This window comes from Bactrocera tryoni, chromosome 5 (assembly GCF_016617805.1).
Source record: "Bactrocera tryoni isolate S06 chromosome 5, CSIRO_BtryS06_freeze2, whole genome shotgun sequence".
In the NCBI taxonomy this organism is placed as follows: domain Eukaryota; kingdom Metazoa; phylum Arthropoda; class Insecta; order Diptera; family Tephritidae; genus Bactrocera; species Bactrocera tryoni.
Genome location: NC_052503.1, coordinates 33,000,469 through 33,023,561, shown reverse-complemented (window position 1 = coordinate 33,023,561; position 23,093 = coordinate 33,000,469). Strand labels below are relative to the sequence as shown.

Here is a 23,093-nt window from a genome sequence, read left to right as displayed (position 1 = left end):
AAGATATTTCGTTTTATATTTCAATAAATCAAGCACTGAACTGATGTTACTTGCCTGTAAACTGTGCCCAGATTGGAGTTATCACGTATGGCGGCTTTGCAGAGCTCCAGACGGGCCGAATGCGCTGGCACATAACGATCTTGACTCGAACCGCAGAGCAGTATATTCTTGAAATGATGCAGGGTGCTGCGCTGGCTAAGACGATATAAAAACGTATTGCGTAGATCCGATGTGTCGCGCATACAAAGCTGTAAAAGTGAGCCGGATTTCTTCCATTTCTGCATGAACCACATGCCTGAAACGCGATTATGATTACTATTATAAAGTGATATGCAAGGATGAGAAAGTCTCCTCAGAATAAAAAGAGGAAGAAATATGTTTCAAAGCGCTTCGACTCAGACTTCTATTGTTAATTCTTTCTTTTCATCTGCTTTAGTCATCTTCGGTAACTCACCCATATTGACAAGCCCGCTAGTGTTGTATAGCGTACCCAAATGTGGTCCAGACAGCGATAGGAATGTGTGTAGACGCGGTAGTAATGGACGCATTTGCGAACGCGCCAAAGCGCTACGTACTATGATCGTACCTAAAGAGTGTGCGACGAATGAAATGCGTGTTGGATTCAGACCACATGTTTCTATATGATATAGTATCTCAGCTACAAGCCTGAAGGATTAGATATACATATTAAATACACCTTATTAAACTCTTTAGTCATAGAGTTCGCTTACCGATCGGTCATTGTTTCAAAATCGGAAAACGTATCGCCTTGATTGCGCTCCGACATTAGAAACTCCAAGTTAGCGCCGGGCAAACCGAGCTCTAGATAAGTACGCACGAGTCGCAAATCGGCGGCGTTTCCATCCAACCCGTGAACACAGATAATTAAATGCATACCGTTGGGCGAAAAGGCGCGATACTCATCGCAAATGCTAAAGTATGGCAGTTCGGAAGCCAGCTTAGCAAAGTCCGAATAAATGCTACCGGTATATTTGATCTGTTTGCGAAATTCTTCACGATACTTTTCAAACTCCATGAGTGAAACATTGGAATCTTGACCACTACCGACGACAGCAGCGGTTTTTGTGCGTTTAACCAACACCTTGGAACTGTTCGACTTTTGGCTATCGGTTCGCGCCACTATGGCTTTATTTTGTGTGTTGCTGGTATTCTCCTTATCTTCGTCCTCGGTGAGTTCAACCGCATGCGTATGTATGGTGTGATCGTTGGTATGCTCATGACTGTGCATATGGCTGTGGCCGTGTCCATTGTGGGTCACATTCGTAACACCATTGTTTATGTTGGCGATGTGATGATGCGGTGTTGATCTGCAGTGGTTGTTGTAGAGTTCACTCGACGGCTGATGACTATGTTTCAGCTCCAAGATGCTGTGTGACTTTAATAACGGTTTGTTTGTGAATATGGCGGGTGTGGCGATGGGTTTCAACGATTCGTATATGTGATAGACTGGGTTGTCGATAGCATGCGAGGGCTCCATGAGTTTTAAAAGGCTTTGATCCGGGGTGGCAATTTCTTTTATTTGGGACGGTTTCGCAAGAAGTGTCGTCGTCGGCGAAGATTTTTGCATTGCGTATAGATTTTGTGTCTGCACTGTTGTTGTATGCGACGGACGACTCTGATTCTTCTTTGGACTAATATTAAAGCTTTGATGATGCTTTAGCTTTGTTTTAGATATTTGTGTCGGCATCAACTTGATTTCGTTGCTTGACTGTATTTTCGACGTTGCGGACTGCGTGGAAGGAGTTTTCTTATTGTTACCATGTCTTGTTGAGATTATGGTTGTTGTATTTGTGGGAATCGTTGTGTCTGTCGTAAATTTCTCATGTGTACCGGGTAATGGTGGATCACGAAATTCATCGGGTGGCAGCAAATCATCTTGGAACTGCTGTGGTGGCGGTACGCGCACATTCTCTAGTGGTGTGTTTTCTTTTAAACTAGCTAGATCGAAATCTGATTTGGATTTTTCGTGTTTGCCATGTCTTAAACGTTCGCGCCGTGCAGGGATTTCTAAATCATCCGTTTCCGTGGATTCGCCATTCGTTAAATGCTGCAGACGGCGTCGTAAATGCAATTCGGTTCTATTAAAGTCTGGTTTCATCTTCAGCGTTACAGATGAGACCTTACGTTGTATCGACATTTCATTGTTTGCGGCATTGTTTTTGTGATTTTGACTCGACTGTTTTGCTGTACTGTGCTTTTTAATATTCTTTTGAGTTTGCTGATCCAATAGTTGTTGTAATTTAAGACGTAGTTGCTCGCCATTTAAGCGAGTCTCCATACCATTGATATGTACTTGCTCATTCTTTTCATTTTTTTCGTTATTTGTAATGGTCTCTGGACTAGATGGACCGAGTGAACTGCGCCGACTCGACACCCAACCACTCTCCTCACTCAACGACGACGTGGAATTGCTTAGCACAAGTTTTCGCTTTTGTCCCGTGTTCGCATCGAATTGCGGTGGTGGCGCCAGATTCGGTAATGATTCGCTAAAGCCACTAGTATTCTGTTCGCTGCTAGTCGTATTCAGCGACTCTAATTTAAATGGTACACTAAGAGAAGAGAGCATTTTATTGTCACTACTTTTCGAGGACTGCACTTTCGAGGGTATATCACTTTCAGAACTACTTGACTCTTTCTTGAGTGTACCGTTCTTCAACATTTCTTTGAGATCGGAGACACGCACCCGTGCGATCTCAACCGAACGCGGTATGGTTGACGCATACTCTGCTTGACTGCTTACATCACCTTGGGACTTCTGACGTAAAGCTTGTGAAGAGCTACTACGCGGTATTGTGTGTTGTTGTATTGGCGTCACTATCTGCTTGGCGGCTTTGGCTTCGTTCTCTATACAACCATTTATTTTCTTGGACTTAATGGGTGGATATGAGTTTCGCGGCGGTATCAAGCCATTCCCATTGTATTTTGGCAACGAGTTGTAATGTGAGCATAGCGTTAGCTGCTTCGGTGAGTTCAGCATGCGTATCTCGTGCAAATAATCGAATTTTCCCGTACTTAACTGCCGATTAAGTGTGCTTACGTCGGCACGGTTGCAACCATTTACAGCTAGATTATTTGTGGTCTTAGCGTGTCCATTTAAATGCAGTTTGGTCTCACAGCGTGTACCATCTTCACAGTTCTTGTACTTCTGACGGAACTCGGAAATATTGCGCATGAGATCTTCAGCTTGTGCTTTATGCTTGCGCGTCGCCGATTGTTCGACCTTGTTGGCCAAACTGGATACGCTGGCGCCATCACTAAAGTGTTTATAATTTGAATCTGATTGCGTTTGTAAGGAACCATGCATGTTGAGCTGTTGTGTGTGGCTGTGTGTGCGCAAGGAGGGCGTGCTGTGGACTGTGCCATCCAGTTGGTCCAATGACTTGCTGTGCCGCGCTGGCAGCGTGCTATTAGCATTGTAACTGCATTCCTTTGCAGTCACTGAATCATCGTCAGCCTCAAGTAGACCGGTAACAGAGTGCCGCGACATCTGTCGATGGTTTAGCGCGCTATTACTCGGTGCTTTGGCCGCTGCTGTGGTTGAAATAGTGAGACTTGCTTGCAATACTTCACCACCCAAAGCGAAACGTGGCGTCAGCACGCCAGCCACACAGCCGGGACTATTCTGATAATCAAAATTTACGGTACACGAGCATTCTTTGGAATTAGTACTACGCCCGCTGAGGCTATTAACTGAGTGTGTCTTATCGAGCATGCTCGCTGCTGGCGGCGGTGGTAGTTTGGGCGTTGTGCTGCTGCCACAAGAGCTCACCAAACTCTCGTGACTATTTAAATGCGGATCGCTGCCGGTACGACGACGCGTATAGTTCGGCGGTTCGACATAGCGATCTTCAAATATCAATGGTAAAGAGCTCGCATCACCATCGATCGGCGTGCAGTGTACCGGTAGCGGTGGCAGCGACTGTAGATAACGGCTACGACGTGCCATTTCTGCGATGGCTACATAATTCTGATAGTTGCTATCATAGCAACCGGCCGCCGAATGACGCGGGTTCTCGTTGACAAAAAACCCTTCCGCAAAGCGTTGCACACGCAGTATATGATGTTTTTTGGCGAGCAGTGTATGCACGGCCGTTTGTGAGGAGGCGAGCAAGACACGCCGCCAGTACATGATACACTCGGCGCACAGCTGTGCGATGTCGGAATTTGCACGAATCGCGAAATCTTCTTCGGTGTCGTGAAGCTGTGTAAAAGAAAGTTGAAATAATTTACAATTTTACCGAAACTCGTTTAAGCGCTCCGACAACCTACCTTCGCCTCTTCGGTTAAATGCTGCAAACGCTCCGTGGTATCGTTCTCGCGTAATGGTGGTGAGCCGATTTGATTATTCATGCTCTTCGTAAGCACTGCGCTGAACTCGTTGAGCGTAACCTTAAGATTCTCAATGGCGCCCAACAGTAGGCTACACACTTCGTGATGTATTTGACGCGATTGCAGTAAACGTCCAGCGGGACCGCCGCTGCACTTGGTGGTGCCCACAATTTGTGGCCCAAAAAAGACCGCCTCCAATGGACCGGGCGACATACTGCCACGGCAGTTCAGCTTGCCGCTCCAAGCTTTCGAGCTTTTAGGCGCGCTGCATTAAAGAGACGTGTGGGTATTAGCGACTATGAGCTTTGGTAAAAAAAAATTAATACAGTTTTTACACTAAGTGAAGCTTTAAGCTCAGATTTTGTTCAATTTTTGTTTGGGACACACACACTTACACAAAATTATCGCTAATTGTTGCTCTCTAAGAACAACTTCAATGCCGACTACAGACTTTAAGTTATATTACAAAAAAAAAAAAATAATAACAAACTGGCCGAGAAGTTTGTGCTACAAGTTAAACCAAATTACTAAAAATAAAAAAACAACAATAACAAATATTTATATGGAATTTTCAAAACTCTTAGTTGTACTACTTTAATTTTACTTTCATGATTTTATTTTCAACTAGGCAAAGTTGTACTAAAACTGCATTCAAACCAAACAACCAAAACTAAAAAAACAACAGAAGGTATGAATCAAAACGGAAAACGTGAAACGAAAACGAGAAATGCTAGTGAAATTGAAAGAAAACAACTAAAATTGTGATACTAAACGTGGAGAGAGTCTTACCAGAGTTTCATGTAACGGAAAAGTGTTTTCCTTTTTAATTTATCGATGGTAAGCATTCATGAGTGGGAGGTCCAAATAAAAACAAAAACAATTTTTGTCGTAAAATTGTTACAGCAAAAATAGGCGATTATGTGAAATGTTGAAGTTTTGGGCCGGATAGGTTTAAGTTTTTTTTTATTTATTTTTTTTTCGTTTCATTTCGAATGTTGTGGGATAAAGAATTTGGGAAGTAAAAAACAAATTAGTAAAATGATTTGTAATAATACAGTGGCATATAATATGATGTATATGAGTCGAATATGCTTTTAGAAATAATCATTGCTTTTGCATTAACTGTAAATGAGTTGCGGGGGTATAAATGCTAAATGTGTATCAACAAAATCTATTTTAATTCAATTCGGTAGGAAGAGAGCATAAAAATAGTTAATAAAAGGGCAGAACAAGTTGAAAACTCAACTATTTATGTGAAGCTAAAAACTACTGGAAACAGACTTGATCTAAATGATTGTTAACTTAAATTATATTTTTTTAAGGGGGGTTAGGGTTTTTACTTTCAAAAAAGCGATTTTTGTTTTCTCTTATCTTGGGGGAAGGATTTGATTATAATTCGACTAATTTATTTGTTTTTTTTATTTTCGGATAATTTCCAGTCGTGTTATGGTGAACACCGCAAATTGTTTTTTTTCCAAGACGTTCTGAGAAAAGCTCTGTTACTGGCTTGTGCTTCAATATTTCTGCACGAAAAAATTACCCTATATTGTCAAAAGTTTGCTCAATAATGTTCTAAACTTCTGAATAAAATTACTCAATCAATATTTAAGAAATAAATTCGCAAATAAAGTATTTTTTACTTGAAACCCTAACCCCGCTTTAACTAAATTGTTCGAATTATCGATATGAATACGCAGTATGTAATATCCATAAGCTTCCAGAGATTTTTTACCAAATACTGCGATGCTTGCCTTTACAGAACGAAAATATAGCCTGCGCTAGATTATGAGGGCGGTCCGATAAGTACTTAGCCTTACCGCCGGTGGCGCCTGAGCGCAAGAGACTAAAAGGAATAATATTACTAAAGGGTGATCCATTTCGAGGTTCGAGTATTTCTAGTGAAAACTGGCGAACGAGACGTGTGATGTTTCGTCTCAAATCCGGCAATTGTGTAAATACTCATTGAGCCATAAATGGGTATCTTCGCTGAACAAAATTTGGCTCGACACCGTCGGATCTTCTTGGAACTTTTCAAGAGCCCATAAAGCAAATCGTCTACTATCACAAAATAACGAAGAAACAAGGATCATTTAATATACATATGTACATTAGGGAGCACGAAACAGTCGAAACAGTGGTATTCACCGTGCGATCTTGTTTCTAGGAAGGCGAAGGCTTCCTTATTGAAAATGTGTGTCATTATTTTACTATCCCGAATAATTAGACTAATTCTATACCAAATGGCAGGAAATGCCCACGATTTTCACTGCTATAAAAATCCTTTAAAAAAATTTCGTGGATTTGCATTAAATTAATGTTTTTAGGAACCTTTTGTTTGAATACTTATTGCCATTTTGAAGATAATTACATAACGCTACTTTCATATAAACCCTCTTCCTTAAGGGCAAACAACTGTGAACTTCGATTTTCACACATTTCTCTTGAAGCGATTTTTCATCAGCAAAATCATTTGCCACAGACAGGAAGACACAGTAATCACTATAAAGTAGATGCGTTAGAGGTATCCAATGAAGCTTCCAGAGCTTCTGTTCCGTTACTATCGTTGTGTCAATTTCACTAAATACATGGCAAATCTTTCCTGACCGTTAAACCTGGCTAACCATTCACATCAGAATTTAAACGATTTTGTTGCGATTCAGCAGATATTCACAGATGGAAAGGCGGTCCATAAGATTTTGGCGTTAACACGTATGACACTTATTTGAATGATTCCAAACGTGTTTTTTACAAGTTTAACTCCTTGGCAATCGAAATGGTGTACACATGTTGGTCGCATTCGACGATTTACATTATTTATCGAAATGCTTGACAATTGGTCTTCTCAAGCGTGGTGCATCTATGTTTTAGGAATAACCGGAACAGACGAAACCAGAATTGCGCCTGATTTAGTCTTACTTTAGGGGCGAGTTGGACAGGGCGCAGGGATAAGCATCTTTACGTATGGGTACAACTTAGATAATCCAGAGGGAGGTGGTGGTACAAATTGTTCAACTTTATTACAAAAATTCACGTTCTGTAAAAAATGTGATTCGCGCGCTTCGCTAAACTTATGGTCAACATAATACGGATATGCTACTGAGCGTACTATTCGCAACACTATCACACATCTTGAGACCCAACATTAATTATTGGATAATATTCGACGGAATCGACCACATCCAGCATGCAGTGCAGAAAATTTAGCAGCCTTAGTAATCGATTCGGTGCCATTCGCTGCAACTTAGACACACGCATGGATCGACTTGGCGCATTCTATGTCGAGATCTTAAATTGAAAGCGGACAAAGTACAGCTTTTGCAAGAACTGAAGCCGCTCTACCTTTCCTTCGCTCTATGGACTTTTGAAAAGTTTCTAGTAGATCCGACGTTTTCGGGCCAAATTTTGTCCAGCGTTGAGGCGAATTTCTGGCTCAATGGGTATGTAAACAAGCTGAACATTTCTGCAATTTCATCCAGAAAAAACAACGGTTTGGTCCATATTTATTCAAAAATGATGCCGGTGAGAACGTAACCGTCAATGGCGACCGTTAGCGCTATTATTTGACGCTTGAAATTGAAGCTCGTGATCTTGGGTACGTTTGGTTGCAACGAAGCGGTGCCATTTCACACACATCGCATCAATCAATGGATTTATTGAGAGAATATCGGTGAGACAGATAATTTCACGTTTTGGGCCGGTCGATCGACCACCAAGATCGTGTGATATCACACCGTTAGACTTTTTCTAGTGGAGATATGTAAAGTGTAAATTCTATTTTGACAATCCTGTTTTGATTCAGGCCTTGGAGCAAAACATTACGCGTGCCATTGGCCAGTTACCAGTCGAAATGCTAGAACTAGTCATCGAAATTGGACTCAATGAATGACCCTCTAAGACGTAGCCACAGCCAACATTTGAAAGAGATAATTTCAAAAAATAAATGCCAAAGAATATTCTTTCGAATGATAATAAACATTCCCCACTAAATTTGAAGTTTCTGTGTTTTTCCTTTGAAAAAGTAGGGAATCTCGAAATGGATTACACTTTATTTATATATACAGATCTTATCTTTTAAGATTTCGTCAAAGACAGGGAAAGCATTCCTTGGCTTCTGATTGTATCTAATTAATTGGATCTATTTCACATCAAATTCAAAAAGAATGACATAAGAACTCTAATAGGAGTGTTAACAGGTCCCTGCGTCATCAGCAAACATGCCAGCAGACTAGAAACTAACTTAACAAACCACATCCTTAGGGAAAATATGTAATACTCCTTTATTAATAAACTCTTTCAAATCCATCAGGTGATTTATTGATGTCCACTTATGTGGGTATATCTCGAAAACCGCAGCTATCACTTTAATAAACTTAACCAATTTTCAATACGGGATTAAAAGCATTCAAGTCACTTTAAGAGATTAAATAGACACTTGTGGTTTTACAACAAATCGCATTTATTTGTAAGCATGAACTTTCTAAATTCTCCTCTGTGAGCGATACATTCAAGAGAGTATTAAATGGCGAATCGGCTGTACAACTATGTATATATATTATACCAGACAACACAAGCTATGGTACATATACTCATATTAGCAAAGGATTTTAATTATTCAGCGCGGGTGTGTACATGGATGTTTGTGTGTGTGTTGCAATACAAACTTTTTCAGCATCAAACGTCGGAAAATTTGTATACGCCAAGGAAAGTTGAAAGGAATAACCTGTGGCAAGGCTCTCGTTTGACGTCTGCGTACAGTTGTAGGCACGTGAATGTGATCCAATGGCGTGTATATATGGGTGTGTGTGTGTGTCGGTTGGAGGATGAAACGCAGCGCAGCGGCAACAATTGATTTAAGTCATTAAAATTAATTGCAAAACAAGTAAGGAAGTCGGTGAGTCGTTATGTCGGTCGGAAAGGAAATACCAAATAGGATTACTGAGGGGCAATAGTTGGTCGAAGTGTAGACAGACATGAGACTAGGAGACGAGGAGGCTAAGTGACTAGGGACACGAGCGTCGCCAAGGATGCGCCTTGCCATTCATGCTCGGTTAGAAAGTTGTAGACACATGTTGCAAATTACAAGTGAGTCTGCGACTATGAGAGCTGCCCACTCACTAGGGGGGGATGGGACGTGATAGTGGGTGGTGACACGTTTGCTGTTGTGGCAATGCGCCGCTCATTCTTCATGCGTTGCTAATGAACGTCAATGCGTGGCACATGGCAAGGCAAACGTGTGTGTAAACGCTTTAATGAGTTGCAAATGCCTTCGCTATTCCATTTTTTTTGCGTTGTTAGCCTTCATTCAGTCATTCGTGTACTAGCTCGCACTGTTTTTCATGATCATAAGTATATTATGATAAGATGAGACACAACAGCCGGCACTTGAATTCATTCATGGCATGAATGTTAATTTTTTATAAGTGCACGTGCCGTCACCGACGTGTGGGGACGATTATATGTACATATACATATATATGCACATTCTTACATATCTTCGATGTTGATGAACGAACATACATGTATGCAAATACCATGTAAAGGGGTTTTCAATAGGGAACTACAAAAGTAGGCCGAAGGGACAGCAGCGACGTCATATTTTACCCGCATCTTTGACATTTCTTTTCAGTAAGGTTTGAATTTCATCATGAAAGGATGTACGATCCAACAACGAGTCGAAATTATTAAAATTTAACACCGCTACGTCTAATGTATGGCCGTCATAATCATCAGGAAGACCCAAATCAGTCTCTCACACGTCGTTTTCAAATGTTGGGGATCTCTGTGACATCGTTCTGGCAAGTTTTGCGAGAAAATCTTGGCCTACACCCTTACAAAATCAAATTGACGCAAGAACTGAAGCCGCTTGACCACAGGAATCATCGTATGTTCGTTGGATGATATGGGCTTGGACAATATGTGGTTTCAATAGCCACACAGCAGCGAAACACAGTCACAATCGATTTATTGAAAGCCAATTTGGTGAACGTGTTATCTAACGAAATGGCCCAGTCAATAGGCCGCCTCGGTCGTGCGATTTGACGCCGTTAAACTGAAAGTATTCCCTGTGGAGCTACGTCAAGTTTATGGTCTATGCCAATAAGCCAGGGACGATTGATGAACTTCGTACGAATGTCGAACGTGAGAATGCAGCATTATCGGTCGATTTATGCATGAAAACCGTCGAAAATTGGGTTCAGCGTCTGGACTTCTGCAAGCGTGGCCGTGGTGGCCATGCAAAAGAAATCGAGTTCCATACATAATGGCATCGAATGTACTTTCACAGGAATTTTTGTAGTGCTCTTATTGAAACACCCGTTATATGCTTAGTAACATTATATTTTTACAATTGCAAGTGACTTCTGTAGAATGTTCGGGATTACAGTTTTGCATATTAAATATATTCCTTTTAAGGTTTGGTATGGCATTATATTGGATCGGAAGGGCAAAACTTGTATGAAACGACGTGTTGAGTTTTGGATCAATGCTGAAAGGTTTGTAAAAGTCACTCCGAGGTAATTTGTTCGAAAATCCATTACAGTATTGTTCAAGTAAAACTGAACCTTCCGAGTTCTGAATTGTTAAAGTTATAAGAACTTTGATTTGATCATATAAAAGTATATAGAGAATGGCCGATATCTTGATAAAGAAGCTCACATTCCTGTGAGAGACTGCGGAGCGAAGTCGTTGGTGAAGGGGTGAGTTTTTTCACATTTAGATCGAAGTTAATAGGGAGAGTAGGTGGAGGTGTCATCTGTTGGGAGATCTCCATCAACTCTAGTTTCAGTCTACCGGAACAATGTAGCGTCTTTCACACGAAGGTGGCTGCCATCACAGTAGATGTACTGCTCCGAAATGCAGCTTCCTTCTGAGAGGTGCGTATTAACTCCGATAGCCGGGCCGCTATACTGGTTTTGACCTCGCTGACCTTGCGTTAGTCAAGGAGTGCATAACGCCATTAGCAATAGCTTCAAGCTTCTTCCACATTAGACTTGTATAGGAGCCCGGTCACAGCGAAATCGCCGGAAACTACAAAGATTGCTAGGCATGGCACCCTGTCCCCTATTTCATTCGATTGGAATTTGTGTAACTGCTGGCTCTTAGCAAAGCCAATGTCGTCCCAAGTGTTGGTATCCTGACTGGACACTTTTCAAAGGTTTACATGGGGTGCGGCTAAACATCGGTCAGTGGCTGTCAGACGCTCTTTTTCAAAGCTGTGTGGAGGAATGTGAAGTGGGATCATTTTGTCACTACCTTCTTTATTGCTCGGCTTTTTCCACACTGTGATTGCAATATCTCGGTAGATACACCTAACGAAATAGCTGGGATTGATATTAACACTTTGTCGACTTATGGGGTTCTAGTAGACAACTTTTAGGAATTTAAGGGTAACACAAAGGTCAAATATCTGTCCAAGTAAGATCCATCGATTCTAGATCAACCATACGATCTAATCCTAACCTAATCTGATAAAGAAGAGCTCTCTGTTCGCTAGTGAGATATTTATAACAGGAAAACGTTGACCACAGTGTTTTCAAGGGATTGGGGGGCCTTTGAAATTTAGGGCGCAATGTTTCTTTGGCAGCCGTGGTGGAAGATAGATGGACAGTGTTTCAGACAGACTGAAAACTTTGTTTCGCCTTAAACAAAAACATATTTTCATTATGAAATTGGATTTTATTATTTAACTTCGATGCCATCAAGGGTAGTGATCCGCTTTTAGTTATGTTCTAACTTTTCGATACCATTTTTGTAGAAAAATACATATTCACTTAAAAATAGGTTAGGCGATGAACACTTCTTTTTCGCAGAATTTCATTCTAGCGGGTAATTTCTTGGTTCTGAAGGCAGGAACAAGACGCTGCGGACTACATCCGGGGAATACGGAGCCCAATTAATGAAATATTGCCATATTTTTGATTGATAGCACGGTATTTTGTATTGATGAATCAAAATTTTTTTAGTAGGACCGTTTTTCTGAGTTTACATTCTTTGAAGTTACTATCTAAGAAAGCCTGACTAAACTACTACTTGATAGTTTTCTTTCTTTCCACAAAAATATGTGGTTCTTATCCTCATAGATACCTGATTGGAGTACGATAAAAACTATAATATAGAAATTCGAAATTCCAATTCCCAACTCTTATCAAATTATTTCTAAATCCAGCTTTTCGATCTACCTCATTTGCATAATTTATCCATAAATATGAAGAGGCATGAAGTACAACGCAGGTGCATGAGCAAATGTGCACAAGTCAGCAGCAATGCAGCCACAAATGCCTCATTCGCAGCCATCAGCGGTGCGGTTTGTGCGCGGTGTGCAGAGTATAATGATCTTGTATGTGGCCAAAAGCTGCCGCATTTTCAAACAAACATAGCAGCATGTGTGTTAATGCCACAACCGGAATGTGCGTGGTTTTGCCCTTCAACCTCTTTTTTTCATGACCCTTCAACATGCCCCGCTTCAGCCCGCCGGATCAGGAGTCTGCCTCCCAGCTTTCACATTCAACACATTCACACACGGACTCCATGCAATACTCACTTTATGTAGGGCTGATGCAAAGCCACTAAACTGGCGTGGATGCCAACGCTAATGGCGGCCAAGTGGAAGTAATCGAACAGCACCGGCAGATGGTAATGGAGCCCTCGACCTGGATGGAAATTCAGCTGTAAGGTGCGTGTGGAGGCCAATGATAATGCGCTGGTGCCGTTTTGTTCGCCAAACCACAACTCCAATTGCAATGAGAATTCCGCACGTTCAATGGATTCCTTCAAGTGACGGCTGTCAACTGGAAAAAAGTGAAGTGAGCAAAAGAGAAATGAGAAAATCGAAAATTAAATGCTTACTAAAGAGAAAAGCGGATTTGCATGCGAAAAGGTATTGCTGCTTATAAGTAAACTAATTATGCTTTTTCTTTGAGGTAATTAACAATAATTGAAGAATTAGATTTACAAGCTTTTTAACACTGAGAGCTGTTGTGCTCAACTGAAATCAAAAACTTCAAATGACATTTCATTAATATTATATATAAATTAATTTCTATGTTTCTTCATGCGGTGAAAGACTTTACTATATATCACATTCTAACCTCTTAACGACAGTGGGGAGAAAATCATTGCAACGCTATATTTAGCAAATACCTATGACTTAATTCTTATTAAAAAAAATATCTCATGTGTCGACGTCAAGTCATATTTATTTCCGGATCTATTACACTCATAGCTAGCAAACTTGCTAAATAAAATGCATCAGTTAACGTTAAAGCCCATTTAGGATTGATATCTTCATTTGGAAAGCTATATCAACAAAAGATCCTCGGCTAACTTCAAGTTCCGTCGATGGCACCATACAGAACTGTTTGCATATGAAGATCAGATATTGCTGAAGAGCAAATAATAAAAAGTTCTCCATCCTTTCTATTGAAATCTTGTTGATTACCTTCTTCATTTTAGGCGTAGATATTGCTTACGAGGTTCTTCCTTCTTTGCTTCCTTTTTGCTGTTTGGCGCCAATGGAATATTCCAAGTGTACCACCTGGTCTTTTCAACGGAGTGGTGGTCTTCCTATTCCACTGCTTCCCTCAGCAGTTACTGCGTTGGATACTCTCAGAACTGGAGTGTTTTCATCCATTCGGATAACACCTTTATTTAAACGTCGAATCATCAGAAGTTGTCATCGTCCAGGCCTCTGCATAATATAGCAGGACGGGTACGAGTTAGTTGTAGAGTTTAGTCTTTGTTCGTCGAGAGAGGACTTTACTTCTCAATTGCCCACTCAGCCCGAAGTAGCACCTGTTGGAAAGAGTTATCCTGCGTTGGATTTCGATGCTGACGTGGTTGTTGATGTTAATGCTGGATGCTAATGATGGAGAAGTCAGACTTGTTATGGCCAATGATATCGATGTCATCGGCATACGACAGCAGTGGTACACTCTTGTAGAAGATGGTATCTTTGATTAGTTCTGCAGATCGAATTATTTTCTCCAGGACTAGATTAAAAAAGTCGCACGAAAAGAAGTCGCCTTGTCTGAAACCTCGTTTAGTAACGAACGGCTCAAAGACGTCCTTCCCGGTCCTGATGGAGCTTTTGGAGATGCTTAATGTCAGATTACACAGCCGTATAAGTTTTGCGGGGATACCAAATTCAGACATAGCGGCAGTTCCTTTTCGTGCCGTCGAAGGAGGCTTTAAAATCGACGAAGAATTGATGTGTGTCGATCCTCTTTTCATGGGTGTTTTCCAAGATTTGGCGCATGGTGAATATCTGGTTCGTTGTTGATTTTCTAGGCCTAAAGCCACACTGATAAGGCCCAATCAGTTTGTTGACGGTGGGCTTTAATCTTTCACACAATACGCTCGATAGAACCTTATATGCGATGGTGAGGAGGCTAATACCACGGCAGTTGGCGAAGTTTGCGGGGTCTCTCTTTTTGTGGATTGGGCATACTTAAATTCCAATGCTTGTAAAACGACGTCCATTTAAGGTTACTTTAAGTTTTGGAAATAGGGAAAAGTCAGACGGAGCCATGTTTGGGGAATATGAAGGCTGGGGCATCGTTATAGTATTGTTTTTGGCCAAGCAATAAGAACGCGTCTAACTTTAATAGCTTCTAAGTCAAAGCTGCAACTTTTATCCTAATCTACATTTAAAGTCAGATTCTCTATTAGTTTTAATTATAGATTAGCGAGTGACTAAATATGCCGCCGCGGCCGTGATCATGGCTACATTCTTGTATGAAAACTATTAGTTTTTGTTCAGTATGAAAATGCATTCTTCCGAAAAATATGTTACTTTCAGGCACTTCTCAAGAAAAATTCAAGTTCTTTGAAAAAATTGATGGTTTTGCCAATGCAAATAAGCTCTAAATCCGCACGAAATTGTCCCAGTGCTTTCAGCAAATACTCAAATACTTTAAATGTACATTTCAATATTTATAACAGCGTTCTCATTTCGGCTGGTGAAACTGAAGCATTGTAGACGACTTAAGTTGTCATTCCTCATTTTTTATTTCATTCAATTCATGGTAATGTACTATTTGGTTTGCACAGATTTGTCTTGGCAACGTCAACACACCACGATGTGAGTCCACTTAACTGCGCATTCACGGTGAGCTAAATAAAGGCCCTATACGGAATACAAGTATATATGTATGTGTGTACGTGATATACAGTATATTCCGTATGCATAAATTTGTTATTTGCGAACTTATGCACATTGGAACAAAGACAACACCCACGCGCATGTGTATGAGATGCGTACGAGAGCGGTCCGATTAGTACTTAGCTTTACTTTTTATTGTATCGTAAAAGCGAATCGGACCTGAAGTTTTATTTTGACTGCGTACAAAACCAGACGCCTCAACAGATTTCAAAAATTGAGAATGAACAATAACGATCGCTTAGAATTTCATTTTTGAAAAGGAAATGTCGTAGTAAAATCAAAAACCGCTTCGATGTCGTATAAAGTGACTTATCTCCTTCGGTGGGGACGGTCAAAAATTTTTTCAACGACTTTCAAAGTCGTCGTTTACGTCGGTTTTTGATGAGAACACCCATCCGCCCTGAAAACTGCTTCCACAGGAGATAACGTGACAAAAGCAATAAATTATATTTGGCGCATCCCTCTTGAAGGAGCGCGAAATAGTTGAGACTGAAAATAAGTCAGGGAAAAACTACTTGGATCATATCCTGCATATTATTCATGATAACGATATAACGATGGGCGCGGTTAGTGTCGCGTTCCGAACAACAAGCGCAACCGTGCGATCACTTCACCGCAATGTTTGAAGCTGTTTAAGTTCGATTTGAAAGAACTCCTGCTTCATTTCGGAACTGTCATAGGATCAGGGATCCATTTATACACACCAGAGACCAAGGAACACAGTAAAAATCGGCTGGAAAGATGATAAATACCGTTTCCTGAGATTCAAAGGCTATGGTTCATACTGACTACTTGAAGAAGGAAAAAATTGTCATAGCGTTCTTTATGACGAATTATTGCACCGATTCGACGCCGAATTACAGAGAAAACAGTACTAATTGGCAAAAATAAAGTATTTTTCTGGTTGCTTTCCACGGTTGTTGGTAAAACTGTCACAGAGTTTTGCTTTGCCGAATTATTGGTTCAATTCGATGTCGGAATTATAGAAAAAACAGTCTCATTTGGCAAAGAAAATTACTCTTCCAACATGACAACAGATTGGCGGTTGTTGTGCCGCTGTTTTCACTTCCAAATTGGCCTAACTAGGTTACGAACTTCCACCTTATCTACCGTATTCTCTAGATATGGCCTCGTGTGACTTTTTCCCTTCAAACCTGAAAAACTACCTCGCCGGCCAAAAATTGAATCGAATTTGGAGGTTATTGCAGCCTAGTTTGTAGATCGCAACGAAGCTTACACTGACGTGTTTAAGAAGTATCGCTGGGTAAAGTGATCGAACTAAAAAGTTTGAATCACCAGTTTTCTTTCACGAAATTTTTCTTTTTTCTTTGGTGGGCTAAGGACTTATCCGAACACCCACGCATGTTTTAAAGAAGAATGCGTCGCACTGGCATCAAATTTCTGCACTCATATGTGCATTAGAGTACTCAAATAAATTCAGTTTTGCATTATATATCTACATATATATATGTATAAATCCGACTGTGTGCGTTTGCTGGAAAATATTTGTATAGAAAATAGATCTCCAAGTTAGAATGGCGGATGAAAAAGTGAAAAATGCCACTTGCATGAAAAGTGTCTGTCTGTCAAACGGTCTGTGCGTCTCAGAAAGGAGTATTTTATACTTCAAATAATACAAGAATACACATGCTAGTATAATACATAAATATATATTATGACAAGCATGTTATTGCGTTGCGCTGTGGCAACGTGCGGACGGTGCTATCAACCGCAGTCACAAACAATTCCATGCAACTATTGTATTCGCACAATAGCAATAAGAAGTGCAACAACAATAGTAACAACACTTAAGTCAGTTGGTGGCACTTGTTATGCCCAAGTACCACATGAGTTTTGCAATATATGAAATTCATTTAATGTTTCCCCTACAAAGTGCATATAATTTAAATACAACTTTCTTTCTACTCGAACATTACAGCGTTTACGACAAATTAACCACTTCTCGAGAGGAGTTGCCAACATACCTATACAAATAATTGTATGTAAATACAAATTTTACAATTTCAGTGCACTGTGCATAGGAGCTATATATTTTCTTTTGAGATATACTGAGTGTCATCGTCGGTATGTAAACGTTGAATACATATTAGAAAAAAACTAAAGAAAAAACTAACTTCGTTGTATTCGGCAGCTATATGCTCCAATATCAGCGATTCCGGGCAGAAAAAGATGTGTGTAATATTTCAGATCGATATCTCAAAAACTGAGGGAATAATTCGGGTATATACAAACAGACAGACGCACATGGCTAAATCGATTCAGCTCATCCTGCTGATTATTTAGACATATATTTTATAAGGTATCCGACTTTTGCTTCGAGGTGTTACAAGCTTCGTAGCAAACTTAATAAAATACCGTTTGTTACACTGGTTCCTGGTTTGATTGGTATTTGCGTTTGATTTAAATCGAGCAAGTTGTTCTTTAAAAAATTAGCCTGGTTTGTATCACTTTAAATAATCCGACGGCCATCTCGGGTAGTATAGTAATGAGCTTGGTACAAATATTTTTCTTGCGCTCGTCAATGGTCAGACGACGGCAACGGAAAGCAAGAAGGGAATCATATGAGGAGAACTGTGCCACTGTCACATCTCTTTGACAGCAGACGTTAGGGAGTTTTTGTTACAGTCTCGCAGTGAGACAAGGCATGTTGTTTGTTGAAACCAGTGAATGTCAAGAGTTTTTTCAAATATTTGTGGGCAGATTGGTGCCAAAATCACTAAAAGTTTTTCGAAAAACATCGTCGCATTAACGTCTGGGAAACAATGCTTTCCAACCATCAGGATGTCATTAAACGTATTTTTACTGGCGATGAGTCTTGGATCTATGCTAACGACCCAGAAACAGACGATCAATCAACCTAGTCAAAAATCAAGATTATGTTGACAGTTTCCTTCATTTATCGAAGTTGTGATACCGCACTCTTTCCATCGCACTCTTGAATCTTCGTGAGTTTTTTTTTGGCAAATTTTCAACGAATAACGTACCACAACCACGGTATTCGCCTGATTTAGATCCGGGTGACTTCTGGCTATTCAGCAAACTCAAACGACCGCTACACGCATTGAATTCTATTCCGGAAATTTACAACTGTTTCGAGGATTGGAAAAGACGTTGGTACAAGTGTATTGGTATCAATGGAGATTACTTTGACGAAGACGACAAAGATTTTTGAAAATAAATTAAGAATTTTAAAATCATGAATAAAGACTTACTATGATTTGCTCATAGTAGTATATTAAAGGTCATAGACTAATTTAGTTGCTTTACCAAATTTTGCTTCGTTGCCGAGATAAGTATACATATTTAAATCAACCTAATTTGTTTAAATTTTAAATAACAAATTTCATAAACTAAACTTAAAGGGACGAAATTTAATATATGGAATATTGAAGCAAAGTGAATCAGAGGGAAATCATTATATTAGATATATGGGTCTTAAGAGGAAGGTCTGCATTTTAAATTCTTTCTATTTCAATACTATACGTAGATCTCACAGCGGCAGAAAGCCTTCCATAGGCATTAGGAATACATATTCCGGGTTTGAAAAATTAGAGTTGCGTTTTAAGAGAACTCGGCGTGGTTTTATTCCAATAACGCCAACTCTTATAATTTAATATAAAAATGTAGTGTATTAATCACCAAATTTTGTTGAATATGTTCGTTTACGTTCTGAATCATAAGATTCCGCCTAAAGTTGGTCGGTGTGCCATCTATTGTTCAATAAAGGGTAATCAACGAGATCTTAGTTTTGCAATGTTTGTGTTATGAGATTTTCGCATTTGAATAAAATCATATATGCGACTATGAAATTTTTATAACTGAAGCTAGATTCTAAAATATTAGTCAGAAATAGTCAAAGTATTCCCAACTGATCTAATAGTCACTTATGTAAATAACTTCTTCATTGTACTAAGTATATATACTTTACTCAAAAAATCAAATACATAACAACCATAAAGATGAAATGGGCAAAGGTAATAAAATTTGCTGGCACTTGTTGAATGTAAGTATACGAAATGAAATGTTTGCTAGCGGAAAAGGTGCCCAAAATCCACTTGCACAAATATGCCATTTTACATATACTTATATCAAAGCACGTGTTGCGTATTAATTTACAATTATGATTGTTGTTGTACTTAAAAATGTGGCACATTAAAAAGTATTTTATTTCGACGCCGTTTTTTATACATTTCATGTCGGCAAAACTTATTCTAAGGTCCTTCACGTCAAAGGTTTTCAAACACAAGTACCCTCAAATGAAATCAAGGCTTGAGCCACTTTGAATTTTGCGTATTTTTCGCTTCCATAGACACAAGTCGCTCACATAAAGCCTTCACTTGCTTCTAAATGCATAAAAAGGAAAATGGAGGAAATGACCATTAATATTTTATGAGCGCATAAAAACGTTAGACGAAGTATCTCTTGATACTTACGGTCGAGTTGCTAAATTGCCGTGTGAGTGGATGTAGAATATATTGTTATCATTGCGAGTACCTATTAAATTTTGTAGCACTTTTAGTAATGTTTATGAAGGTGTTGCTGTTGTAAAATCTTGTCTGAGTATCTACTGATTTTCTTCGGTCTGTAAATGTGGTGTGATTAGTGAATGGATGCTCTGAAGCTAGTCATTTTATGATTTGTATGATTTTAGGATTTAATATTTGAGACTTTACTTTATAAGGCGAAATTGAAGCAGTCAAATAGTTCGAATGCAATAAAATCGCGTAACGCAACAAAATTCCGTCACGCTGACACACGCAATCTTAGTGAAGATAAAAGGTTTTGAATATTTTAGTGATTATTTAATAATAATATTTTAAAGTGAAATTATTAGAAAGTTGCCAACTTTTTGGAACTTTTCTGTAAAAAAGGAATATATATATAAAAAAACGTTAACCTTAGCTGCACCGAAGCTATAATACACTCCTCATGTAAATATTTTAAAGCAAGGTTATAAAAATCATTCATCTTGTTTCTGGTCGTACAATTTGTATGGCAGCTGTATAGCTGAGCATATAAACCGATCTAAAAAAATTATTTGCAGACTGCACCGTTATCGTAGAAAATAACCCATGTCAAATTTTGTGAAGATGTCTCGTCAAATGAAAATTTCTCGTCAATTAAAAAGGTTCCCCATGCAAACACTTTATTTTGACCGTTCAATTTGTATGGCAGCTGTATGCTAATGGTCCAATATCGACCGTTTCGACATATGAGTAGCTTCTTGATGAAAAAAAATATGGCTGTAAAATCTCAGATCGACATCTCAAAAACTGAGTGAGTAATTCCCGTATATCCAGAGAGACAGAAAGACATGGCTAAATCGACTTAGTTTGTCACTTTGATCATTTATATATATGGATGGTAGGGTCTCCGACTCTTCATTCTGGGTGTTACGAACTTTGTGGCAAACTGAATATACCATGTTCATGGTATAAAGAGAAGGCATTACAAACTGTAGAAGTTTAAGAACGTTCAAAATTGAAGGCATTTGTTGAAGAGGGAGGCCACCTGTTTAACATGTTCAAGTAAAAAAATATATATGAAGCAGAAGATTGGAAAACGAAGCATCCCGAACTGAAGAGAGAGGAAATGTTTGAGTTCATAATATTTTTGAAAGCGGTTGACCATTTGTTTATAAAATTAAAATGAATGAAACTAATATGATATCAATTATTTTGATATGGACGTTAAACTAAATAGGTGCAGGAAACTGAAAACTTAAAATAATGATATCATAAGTTGACGAAAAAATTAAATATATTTATGTACTAGATAGTGCTGAGAAAGACCTCAACCTTTGTGGAAACACATCACGGTTCTAACCACATCTATTACTTGGTGTAGGGTAATAGTAGTATCAGTGGCGTATTCAAAGGAGAAAAATGGGGGACATCGACCGCATTGGGAAAAATACTTGGCGCTACAACTTATCCAGTTATGTGAAACAAAATGGGCTCAATGGCACGATGCAGTTATCCAATTTGCCGCAAAATTGTCGTTGATCGTCAAAGCTCTGACAAAAATTAGTCACTGGAAAAATAGGGAAATAGCGGGAAAAGCAACGATTCTCATCGCAGCGTTTATAATTGGGATTTTTTGCCTATGTGATATTCTATCTCTAACACATTCATCAGTGTGATTCTTCAGAAAGAATCGTAGGATCTGGCAAAGGCATCAAATATGATAGAAAAGCTGCTTGTAACGTTCCGAAATGATCGAGAAAAAGTTGAGGAACATTTTTGGTCCATTTATTCAGACACGAAAAAAATGACGGCAGAACTGAAAGTTTACGAAAAACTCCAAGAATCTGCAGCCGACAAACCAAACGCGAAAATTTCTGTGTGAGAACTTGTGAAGAATACCACCGGGTCTCAGTGTACATTCCTCTGTTGAATACAATCGGCGAAGATTTGAAGACGCGCTTTACCAGAAAAGTATTGGATGGATTTCAACTGAGTTTGCTGCTTCCAAAAAAGTATGTGCTTTGAAAATCAAAGAAATGGAAAATCTTATTGACTTTTTGATAGATAGATGCTGTTCACTGGCAGTGCCATTGGTGCCAGAAGCAAAAGTCAAAAGAAAACAAGTTATCGACAACTGGATTCTTTCACAGATGTTCACGCGACGCCGTTTTTTCGAAAAAATTGAGTCATTTTTTCGATTTACTTTTCTAAGGCCCAAATCTTCTTTCAAAATGGTTTCCACTAATCTTTCCGATATTCCAACAATTCCAGTAAGATTTCTGACTGTTAATCGTCGATTCCCAAGCACCAATTTCTTTATTTTATTGACGTGTTGATCATGAGCTGATGTTAAATGCCGTCCTGGACGTAGTTTGTCGTCAACGCGTTATCGACCCTCTTTGAATAATTTGTACCAATCAAAAATACCTGCCTGCGACAAATAGTTATCACCTTTTCCAACATAGTGAACGTTTTAGCACCAGAAATTTGATTCCGCACACAAAAAATGGAATAATTTTGTAGAGTAATTTCGCTCATCGTAAAAATCGTCGAATGCACTTTATGTTCTTTAGAAAGACAAGCGTATACTAAGCGCTAATAATTATTTTGATGTGACATTAGGCACAGATGTCACTGACAGTGGTATGTAATAAAAGAATTTTTTAATATAATATAAATATTCCATTCCCTTCAGCTGACAACTTTGTCGCACACTTTTTGGGTGCAATCCGTTACTAAAGAGTCATTTACAGTTTACTAATTTAAATACAATTAAATCCGATTACTTGAAAACAAACTTGCTTTCTTTGTAATTAAAATTAGATTAAATTTCGCTGCGCGTATTTGCAACAAATCATTTAATTCATTAAATTTGCATATACTTGCCGGCGCTTGCCACCTTATTTCACTGTAGCTCGAAGTCAGTGCAGAAGTCGCGCACACACGCCCTTATGCCTCGCTGCGTCAATCGGCAGCCTGCAGTGCTTTGACAGCCGAATGTCAGACGCAGTAATTTCAATAATGCGGCAGTTGGCACGCACTGCAAGTTGCTGCCTCATGCCTGCATGCCTGCATGCCTCAGCGGAAAGGCGGCGAAA

The 23,093-nt window shown here is 39.3% G+C and overlaps 1 protein-coding gene across 2 annotated transcripts in view; it reads right to left on the bottom strand.

Annotated features, from left to right (window-relative positions):
• The window catches only part of LOC120777140 (protein FAM135B-like), a 37,959-nt gene that overhangs the window by 3,262 nt on the left and 11,604 nt on the right, over positions 1-23,093 (bottom strand). Inside the window, exons 3-8 of one of the 2 annotated variants that reach the window (XM_040108285.1) lie at positions 12,890-13,136; positions 5,140-5,169; positions 4,291-4,615; positions 732-4,222; positions 455-666; positions 55-295 (exon numbers count right to left, since the gene is read on the bottom strand). In XM_040108285.1, coding sequence (XP_039964219.1) covers positions 55-295; positions 455-666; positions 732-4,222; positions 4,291-4,615; positions 5,140-5,169; positions 12,890-13,136 — 4,546 coding nt within the window. The remainder of the gene's footprint in view (positions 1-54; positions 296-454; positions 667-731; positions 4,223-4,290; positions 4,616-5,139; positions 5,170-12,889; positions 13,137-23,093) is intronic. The other variant, XM_040108286.1, reaches the window with a different exon arrangement.